This window comes from Gorilla gorilla, chromosome 1 (genome assembly GCF_029281585.2).
Source record: "Gorilla gorilla gorilla isolate KB3781 chromosome 1, NHGRI_mGorGor1-v2.1_pri, whole genome shotgun sequence".
Lineage (NCBI taxonomy): Eukaryota > Metazoa > Chordata > Mammalia > Primates > Hominidae > Gorilla > Gorilla gorilla.
In genome coordinates, this window is record NC_073224.2 from 49426226 (window position 1) to 49437258 (window position 11033).

The 11033-nt window shown below is 41.0% G+C and overlaps 1 protein-coding gene across 19 annotated transcripts in view; it reads right to left on the reverse strand.

The window, feature by feature from the left end:
- The window catches only part of CD55 (CD55 molecule (Cromer blood group)), a 72340-nt gene extending 62295 nt beyond the window's left edge, over nt 1-10045 (reverse strand). For 3 of the 19 annotated variants that reach the window (XM_063708896.1, XM_019029976.4, XM_063708894.1), the window contains exons 1-5: nt 9031-9466; nt 8329-8514; nt 6239-6430; nt 5270-5369; nt 4156-4241 (exon numbers count right to left, since the gene is read on the reverse strand). In XM_063708896.1, coding sequence (XP_063564966.1) covers nt 4156-4241; nt 5270-5369; nt 6239-6430; nt 8329-8514; nt 9031-9130 — 664 coding nt within the window. In that variant the 5' untranslated portion in view covers nt 9131-9466. Of the gene's footprint in view, nt 1-4155; nt 4242-5269; nt 5370-6238; nt 6431-8328; nt 8515-9030 lie in introns of all 19 variants that reach the window. The other 16 variants (XM_063708900.1, XM_055370335.2, XM_055370386.2 and 13 more) reach the window with 13 other exon arrangements.
- Nucleotides 10046-11033: the final 988 nt, after the last annotated feature.

Below are 11033 nucleotides of genomic sequence, written 5' to 3' on the forward strand. Positions count from 1 at the left end.
AAAATATCATTTTTCTAAATTCAGCATTACCAACAAGAGATGCTTATAAATGCCTATTAAGTAATTGGTAGTATGTGGGAGCTTTGAATGCAAATGGTGTAGAAGACAAATGCTAACCTTGAGACCAATTCATAGAAATAATAAGATTCAGAACATGTATGTAAAAGAAAAATTATAGTAAGATGTGTGCATATCAAAACGGTGCTAGGAAAAGTGAATGCTGCAGGATTTTAGAGATGAAAGCAGTGTAGTCAGAGAAGACTTGGGCAGGGAAATAGAACTTGAGTTTAAACCTAATATGTACCATTCTTTTGAGAGAGAACAGCGGAGAAAGCATTGCTCTTCACTCTAAGAGGGAAACGCTAGCAAATGCAAGGAGTTGAAAATTCAAGCAGCATGTTTAAGAGTTAAGTACAGATCATTTTGGATAGAGCAGAGATCTTAAATGTCAGGATTACATTTTGACTTCTAGAGTAAAAATTTTTAGCACATATGGACTCACAGAGACTTCATTCAAAACAGTCTTACTGAGCAGCTGAACTTGCAGAGGTTTTTTTAGTTATAGTGTAAAAAGGGACCACTCCCTGGCAGTTACCCTGAGAAAAAAAATCAATGGTTCCACATAATCTAAAGGCATGATGTTGTTGTCCTTTTTTTTTTTTTTAAGAATGAAGGCAATTTAATATGTGTGTATGCCAAATTATGTTACACCAAACATACTTAAGAACACAGAAAATACTTAGCACATTTATCAATCACTCTTCGGTCTTGGATCAAAACAAGCAGCAACAACAAGCTGTTCTGATTTACACTAACTTAGAGTGTGCAAAGACACACACACCATTGGTTCAGTTCAAACATTTTCCGAGTGCCTAACACACGCCAGGCATTTTTTTATAATTGGAAGTGCAAAGCTGAACAAGATATAGTTCCCATGTCTTAAAAGCTAGTGGGAAAAAAGATTCAGAAATGATTTCAATAAAAAATGCAAGGGTCATCCCGAAGTAGCCAGCCTGGGAATCTTTCTGATGGGCTAGGGAACTAACTCTTAATAAGGAAAATATAGCTAAGTAAAGAAGGGGCAGCGGGGCATGGTGGTTCACACCTGTAATCCCAGAACTTTGGGAAGCTGAGGCGGGCAGACTGCTTGAGCCCAGGAGTTCGAGACCAGCCTGGACAACATGAGGAAGCCCTATCTATGCAAAAAAATACATAAATTAGCTGGGCATGGTGGTGTGCACCTATAGTCCCAGCTACAAGGGAGGCTGAGGTGGGAGGATCACTTGGGCCAAGGAGGTTGAGGCTGCAGTGAGCTGTGATCGCACCACTGCACTTCAGCCTGGGCAACAGAGTGAGACCCTGTCTCAATTTAAAAAAAAGAAAAAAAAGAGGTACATGGAAACCACAGCAGTTTGCATGTATAAGGCATAAAACATGAAGGCAAGACCTGAGTGTCAAGCAGTAGGTAGACCATGGCTGCCTTGTATACTATACTAAGGAATTTGGGCTTTTTAAGTGATAGGAGATATGAATAAGCTCTAAGGAGGAAATAGATGTCTAAGTCACATCTGTGTTTCAGATCGCTCTGGGTAAAATATGGATGAAACATTAATAGAGTGAAAGAATGGAGGCAGAAGGCCATTGCTATCAGTGTCACTCTTGAACCCAGGCAACTAAGATTGCTGCCTCAGACCCCACATTTTAAAAGGCTGTGCTCTGGCCCTCCTCTGGATGCATTTCTCCCCTGTTGGTGGGATGTTTGTAGGCTGATAGCATATACTCAATGACAGCCTGTCCTACGACTTCTCCTCCATTCCAGAACATGCTCCAGGAACTAGCACCCAGAATTCCCTGTGCCAACACCCCTTCCAGGGCCTGAGAGGGTCCCTCCCACTGGTCCATGTTCTTGAGGGTGGTCTATCCTGCTGATATACTCACCTCTAACCCAACAGACAATGGAGGGTGGATACAAGTTATGGTGGATGTGGTGGACATGACTTGGGTATGTAGGCCGAGTTGTCCGCTTATGTGCACCAGAGAACCCATACAGTGTGGGAAGAGGAAGGGCTATTTGAAACAAGGTGGGTCTTAGGCCAGCAACCTCCATTTATATTCTTGCCTGGGCCCTGAAAATGTTAGGGGTGGCCCTAATTGCAATAGTCCACAGGAGGAATAATAAACTATGCTAGAAGTATACAGATGGAGAGCAAAACACAAGTTTGAAAAACAGATTGAGGACGTAAAGCACAATGATTTAGGGATGAGATGTGGGGAGTTAAGATAAAGAGAAGGGTCTGGCATGATAGTCATTATATAGCAGGGATTGATTCTAGGTTAGCAGATACCATCAGTCAACTAAAATTTTGAAAAAGAAAACATTGGCAGAGAGATAAGCAAACAGGTCCTCTGACAGTGAGGCTCCATTCAGAGGTAAACTAGCAGCACCTCTGTTTTCTGTATAACTATAGACAATTAGTGAATGTGTCCACTGTTCTTTCCTTCTTCGTATCCATATTCACGCATGGACATTGAAGCAACCTCATGTGTTTATAGTCTAGGGCTACATACTTGAGGTGAAGCAGTACATTGTTTAAGAATTTACTTTCCATTCAATCTTTTTGGTATGGTCAAAACAAGTTATGTGGAAAATCAAAATGATCCTGAAAGAAGTAAGGCCTTATAGGGATATTTGAAGGCACTGGGATTGCTTAAGAACAGGGGCTCTTTCCTACAGGATGCAGATGTCAGTGGTTGCTGAGTCACAGAGAGGATAGAAGAGTCAAGGAGGAAAACATGAACATCAGAATATTCAGCATGGAGTTCAAGACACCAGATAGGGAAGCAAGGCTGTGGCCTAGATGTGCAAGCAGGAAGACAAAGTGGGTTTGCATTTCTGTCAAATTCATGACACAGCAGGTGCTTGTGAAAATACTGGCTTCAGATGGGAGACTGTTTGTCTGAACTTTGTGACATGTTGCCTGGGTCAAACAAAAGATATGGCCCAGCTTTTCCTTGTTTTCTATCTTTAATTCACTATCATTTACAATGTCTCTTACTGGACAACGAAAATGGGAAAGGTGCTACTGGGTAGCAATGATGAAAAATTTAAAAACAACTACAATGAGAAAAAAATGGTAGTAGTATGACATCTCAAAAAGAAGGGCACATGGTGGGTGTGGCAGGGATAGGCTCCTTGATGGCACGGCTTCATTTTATTTGTCTTCATATCAGTTGACCCTACACGTTGCCTACCAGAGTGTCAATCGATAAATGCTTGATAAATTACACTAAATCTACTCTAGTTTTCTTCCCCTAGTAACATACAAAAACTTTAACTTATTAATTTTGACAATAGGGCCTTCAGAAGTCATTTGCAGGAGGGCACATTGTGTGTGGAGAGAGAGAAGGATGGAAAGAAAGCAAGCCTACATTTTAAAATGTTGCATGTATTTTATTCCTCTCAATTTCCAAGAGACATGTGTCTCTAACTGACATAAATTTGACTGGATATATATCCATTTAAAATATTATTTCTGCACCATATCTTTCTTTGAGAAGATTCTCAAATACAGACACAGTATTTCTTCTTGACGGTATAAGCTTATCTCTCTAATGATAAGAATATATCACACCTTAAAACCCCTCTAGATAATTATCTCGGTTAATTATTTTAATCCTAAGAAGCAGCATGTAGGCAACAATGGATTTTAGAAAAACGCTGGGTTTGAAATAAGAGACCTGGGTTAAACGCCTTCCATTGCCACTTGTTTCAGGATATAGGGTCAAGTCTTATAGACCCTCTGATTGACACTATTTTCTTACATAAAATTGTGGGGCGGAAATCTTTTACCTATCATACTTGACTTTAGAAGTAATGGTTAGACAATAAATGACCAAGAGCAATACAAACCTAAGATTGTTTTTAATCCTCATTCTATAGTTTGGGAATTGGGACTCAGAAAACTTGCTGGTTTATCTTCACAGCTGCTAAATGAAGGAACATCACTAGAAAAGGTCTTAAAATTAGCAAAGCACTCATATATTGAAAGGTGGGTTTGCTACAAATACACACTGCTAATTCTTAAGGGGCAGAAATTAATTTATCATTGAGTACTCAGCCTCACAATCTGAGTGCTTAGATTTTTTAACTCTTACCTCTGCACTCTGGCAACGGGTCACTCCACTGGACAGAGCTGCCTGAAATAAGACAAAAACTAGAAGTCGAGCCAAATAATTTGTACCTAAAGCAACAGGGGAAGAAAAAAGAGTTTGTTACATTCACACATATTTGACTTTCCTCAAATTCTCCAGGTTATTATCTTAAAATATTTACTACACAATTAGGTGAATATAAAACAGTAGTTGATAAAAATCCACACAGTAGTTTAAAGGAAAAGAAAAATTAAGTTTAAAAAGGTGACATCCAAAGAGTAAAAACAGATAAGACATGTACATTTTTTATTTGCATGGGGAATATGTTAGAAAGCATAAAAGTGTTTTAAACATTTTTAAATGACATAGATGATTGAACATTTTATACTTCTGAGTTCTAAATATGGGCTTCACAGAATAGAATGTACTTATATTTAAAGGGTTCAAAGTACTTCCCAGATTTTGTGTTCATGACCTAACCAATATCTGTGTTTCGTATAGGAGACAAGTGATAGATATTTTTACTTCATAAAGAATAGGGACACACACAGAGTAAAATAGAATTATTTAATTTACAGATATGAAATGAGAAAATAAATGTAAAGTTTTCAACAGTGTCTGAGACATTGATGGTACTCAATGAATGAGTTCCTTCTCCCTATACAGAGAACTTATCAAAGAACTTAGAATACTTTCACACTAGGAATGTCTTTAACTCGTGCTGTTTTGTAACAGCTTGTTTGCATACAGAAAAACTCATGCAAATTCATTACTTAGGTCAACTAAAGATTGGTTTAGTATTTAACATTTGAAGAATTATTTCTGCAAGTATCGTCATCTCAAATTTTTTTATTAATCACATTTAAAATTTTATATTGAATCACATATTTACTGAAATCAGAATTTAGAGAATTTTGGTGGTATAAGAAATCTTCCTTTCTTGCCCCATTTTACTAAATTTAACTGTGATGAGCTCATGATGAAGGGTCTTTGAGGAGAGGGATTGTTTTAGTTGCTACTAGCTGTGAATACCAGTCATGAAACTAACAATCTCACCTTAAGTCCTAATTTGTTTTCTCATTTCCTAAATACAGGGTTTGAGTATGCCCAAACTTACCCTGTGTTACATGAGAAGGAGATGGTTGCACCAAATAATATGCCACTTGGTACATCAATCTGACCATTTCGTATTTCTCCCGGATTAGGGCATGATTTCTCTAGAATAGAATACAAATTGATTCTTTAAAATTAAATTATCAGGCATACACACAAAGAAGGTAACTATGTGAGGTGGTAGATATGTTAATTAGCTTGACTGTGTTAATCATTTCACAATGTGCACATATATCAAAACATCATGTTGTACACCTAAAATAATATTTGTCGATTATACCTCAATAAAGCTCGGGAAAAAATTTTGAAAAAATTATCAAGCACATATATGTAAATTCATCATCTGAACCACTGATATTTCTTATCCTTAGACTTTTTTTTTTTTTTTTGAGATGGAGTTTTGCTCTGTTGCCCAGGCTGGAGTGCGGTGACATAATCTCAGCTCACTGCAATCTCTGCCTCCCAGGTTCAAGGGATTCTCCTGCCTCAGCCTTCCAAGAAGCTGGGATTACAGGCATGCGCCACCACACCCAGCTAGTTTTTGTATTTTTAGTGGAGTCAGGGTTTCATCATGTTGGCCAGGCTACTCTCAATCTCCTGACCTCAAGTGGTCCACCTGCCTCTGTCTCCCAAAGTGCTGGGATTACAGGCATGAGCCACCATGCCTGACCCTTAGACTTCTTTAATTCTAATTTCTGTTTATAATAAGTTTTGAAAAAGCAACGAATTTAGAATATATACTTGTTTTATTTTAGGTAACCTCAAACTAATTAAATGTGAAATTTTTGAATGAATAAGTATTCCTACCACATAAATATTTAGTCTAATTCAAAATAAATTGACACTCATGGTCCTATCAAGAAACATCCTATATAATAATATATACACATAGAGTTCTAGCATGAATGAAGGAAGGGATACTATTTCCCCCAAACACCACATGATTGAAAATACTTTAAAAAATTTTACTCACTTTTACAAAATTCGACTGCTGTGGACCATTTTAAATTCTGAAGGCAAGTTAGTTTTGTTGATAGAGAAGGTTCTCTCATGTAACCTGGACGGCACTCATATTCCACAATAGTACCGACTGGAAAATAATTCTGAGTGATATAAGGCTGTTTGAGGGATGCAGAATTTAGCCTGGTTGGCACCTCGCAGCTACCTAAAAGTATTAACAAAAGCAGCAACAAAAAATGTAGTATCCATTTTTGTTTTATAATCTATACTTAATTACCTGGACCCTAATAACCCCCTTTCTTTACTGCTTTGCGCATATTTAGTACTTAACTGTATTAATATCACCATGGCACTTGCAATGTAGCAAATGTATTCACATGTATACTTTATTTCCTAGTTACTAGAGGCTTAGGAAGTAGAGTTGGTACACACATATCACTATCCCCACTTAAAAAAAAAAAAATTTAAGTTGCCTGGCCCAGTTCTGGCATTCAATAAATGTTGGTTTCCTTACCCTGCCCTAAAGAACTACACAGCACCATACAGTACAGGAATAGGGTATTTCCAGACCTCTGGACTAATGTCCTGCACAACAATAATAGCGGCTAATATTTATTTACGTACAAACTCATTTAATTCCCACGAGCCCTGGGGGCAAGGATGAGTCAATTGTATACATAAAGTATTTACACCTGTAAACAGATTGCCCACAAATGTGAATCTAGAGAGGCATGGTCAAGTGGAAGGGTCATCATTGGATCTGTAGTCAGAAGACCCAAGTTTACACCTTGGTTTTGGCGTAAAAGCTGCTGCTCTTGAGGAAGTTATTAAACTACTGGGGTCTGTCTCCTCCGCCATAAAAAGAGTGTAAGAGCCCCAACTTACCTCATGAGGTTGTTTGGAGGATTGGATAAAGTAATAACATGGGGAAGAGTTAAAACATGATACAAGTGCAAAGACTATGTACTTCATCCTACTGCCTCTATTGTGGATAAAAATAAAAAGTTAAAGCCTATTTCACGCATGGCTTCTAAAGGTATTTGTGCCAATTTCTGTATTTACCGTAGCTTCTATTGATTTAAGTTGTTCAAAGTCAGGTTATCGGGTCTCTTTATCTTTATCTCTACTCATATATCTCAAAGCTAATACAGGGCTATGTAAGTAACAGATTTTTTTCCTCCAAGATAATGCCAATATATATTTTATGAAACCAAAGGGCATATAAGGTGTGGATGACTGTATGTATATTCACCTAAAACGAGAAATCTTCATTTCTTTTAATTCTACTAGGTATCAGTATCAAACACGGTTACTGTGTTAGCCCCCAAACAACTCTTCACTGGGCCTCTTATTCATTTTTAACAATCAACCTATCTACCTGTCTATATCCCAGTTTATACATCTCTCTCTCCCTATATATATATATCTCCCTATATATATATATCCCAATTATATATCTCCATATATATATATCCCAATTATATATATATATATCTCCCTATATATATATCCCAATTTATATATATATACATATATTTTTTCAAAGTAGCAAGAAGAGAAGATTTGGAATATTCTCCACACAAACACCAAGTGTTTGAGGTACTGGCTATCCAATTACCCTGATTGATCATGACACACTGTATGCATGTGCCAGAATATCACATGTACCTTATAAATATGTACAAGTATAACAGATTTTGAAGTAAATATTGAGAGCTTTTAAAAATGCCACCACAGAGGTGTATTTGGTAAGTCCTACTTTATAAAATACTTAAGAAAACATATCATTTACGCTATGTGTCTCAAGGCAATTGCCAAATATATTTTATATGTTTACTCCCCAAACAATACCTATTGTTTATTTTCTCTACTAGTTCGTTCAAGAGGTACAGTGTTAGGAAGAAAAACTCTTAATGAAGCAGCAGGACCTACTCAGGGTGGTAAATGTCTTCAACTAGCTGGAGTGTGAAGTGCCAACAGGGTATACCCTGGGGTTTAGTAACGCTAGAGAACTATCAATTACTAGTCACTCCAAAGGTATATAAAAATAAATTTAAGATACATTCCATTCCCAGAACTTTTCTAAAAAGATGAAGAACTTACGATTGCAGAACTCTTCAATATCTGACCATTGACTGCCCTTAAGGCAGATCACTGAGTCCTTCTCGCCAGGAATTTTCACAAAGCCTTCTTCACATTTGTACGTTATTACGGTATCCTCGGGAAAACTTGTACGGCCTTCCAAAGCTGGCTGGGCATTAGGTACTTCTGGGGGAAGGCCACAGTCACCTAGGGAGACAAAAGCAGAACTGAAGGAAATGACTATCAAGTGTCCTCACAGTTGCTGTTTTCAAGACACATGCCCCCTTGAAATGCCACACCTGAAAGAGATGACATGCAAGTTTGCAGCATCGTGTGCTCCACACGGCTGGACTCTGTCGAGAGTGGGGAGCGGTCAGCGGTCTGGCCTCCCATCCTTTTAGACCAGCTTTTTGGGGGTTAAGGATACACTCTCTTTGAGCCCTCCCTTTCGATTTTGCCAGGCTTGGCTGCTCCGCAAACCCAGCCGGGGCCTCTTTAACCCTCCACGCCGACCCCTAAAGCCAAGTCAGCTGGGGGCCGACACAGCAGGAGCCCCAAATGCTGGTGAGCGGCGAGAGCCTTAAAGGCACAGGACGGCGGGAACCACGACCGCGGGCCAAGCTCCCCACCTGCCAAGTCGCCGGCCCCTGTGCGTGTCTCAGAGACCGACTTGGACCTCCCACCCAGCCCAGGGGCTTCCCCGGCCGCCGGGCCCCTACTCACCCCACACGGCCGGCAGGCACAACAGCACCAGCAGCAGCAGCCGGGGCAGCTCCCCGAGGAGGGGCAGCGCCGCGGGCACGCTCGGCCGCGCGACGGTCATGGCGCGCCGGGTCAGAACAAGGACGCGCCGCCGGGACTCCGCGGAGTCGCAGCTACGCCCAGCGGCCGGAGCGAGTTGCAGTAAGCAGAAGCCACGTGGCTCCGCAATACCAGTTAAATGAGTGCTTTGGGCGGGGTCTGGGCTGGGGCTCTGCGTCACCAAGGGTGGGACAAACAAGACGGGTGGAGTAGGGGTTTGTTGTGGTCAGAGGTGCGGTCAGACGGCTCCGGCGTCATACGCCCCTGGGGGCCCTAGACTCGGGGAGAGTGGGGAGGGGAAGGAGGAGGAGCTCGCTGGCAACACCCTCTGGGACTCACTCTCTCCACTGCTGGGTGGGGCCTGCGATGACCTGCCTTCCAGAAACCTAAATATCTCCTCGCTACGTAAACACAAACGGGGTGTAAACGGGAGAGGGGGAGGGGTGCTCAAGTATCGCAGGCCTTGCTGCCCGAACGTGAGTTCGTCTAAGCGGAGCATCCCCGCGCTTGAGTGCTGCCAAGCGGACCTGCAGGTGTGAGACTCAGGCGCTGAGACGCGGTGCCCTACCCGGGTCTTGGGCCCTCTACTGGGAGGTCTGTCAAAGGCCAGCACGAGGGTGGGGAAATAACTAGGGAAGGAGGGGAAGTAACTAAGGAGGAAGGGCGTTATCTCCTAGAACACTCTCTAATGTGAAAACAGAGACCTGGGGAAACAGGTTGAGTAACACAGTAGGGAGTGAACATTGTTCATGCCTTGTTCGGGTGGGAGTCATTTTCTTCACCCGGGTTCTCCTTATTTACCAAAGACACCACTTTGGGATTACTCCAGACTGACTGTAGAGAGAAATTCACCAGTGTAAGTGTGTGTGTGTGTGTGTGTGTGTGTGTGCGCGCGCGCCTCGGGGCGGTGTGGGGTGGGATAACAACAAAAACAAACAGACCCCAAAACGCTGAATGGTGATGGGGTAGATTTTAAGAGGAAGGCTTGTTACAAACCCTTTAGAATAAATAGCCTGAGGTTTGCAAGACTGGCCACACATTAGAATCACGTGGGGAGCTTATATATATATTTATATTTATATATTCATATATATTTATACATATATAAATATATATACTTTAAGTTCTGGAATACATGTGCAGAACATGCAGGTTTGTTACATAGGTATACACGTGCCATGGTGGTTTGCTGCACCCATCAACCCAACATCTGCATTAGGTATTTCTCCTAATGCTATCCCTCCCCTAACCCTCACCCTCCGACAGGCCCCCGTGTGTGATTTTCCCCCTCCCTGTGTCCGTGTATTCTCATTGTTCAACTCCCACTTATGAGTAAGAACATGCAGTGTTTGGTTTTCTGGTCTTATGTTAGTTTGCTGAGGTTGATGGTTTCCAGCTTCATCCATGTCCCTGCATAGGACATGAACTCATCCTTTTTTATGGCTGTGTAGTATTCTATGGTGTATATGTGCCACATTTTCTTTATCCAGTCTATCATTGATGGGCATATGGGTTGGTTCCAATCCAGAGGCCCAAACTGCACCTTAGACAAATTAAATCAGCATCTTTGGGGATGGGACTGGGTATCAGGATTACTTAAAGTGCCACACTGTGCAGCCAGGTTTGAGAACCACAGACCTATATGGTACTGGTCAGAGTAAAGATCTATCCAGCTTAGGACCACCCCTGTCAAAAACAGAAAGGATATAGATGGCAAGGTGGGTTGCCCTTCTTCATAGAGAATAGCCTGAAGAACATGCTTCCCTGTAATAATTTATCTGAGTCTGGCTAGCAGAGTCCTAGCCTAGATTCCTTTTCCCTTAAATGCCTTACCTCGTTAAGTGAAATTCCCTACTTGGAATTATACTTTGGTCTATGGACCAGCTGTGGGGGTATTTGTTATATCCTATCATGGTATTCTTTCC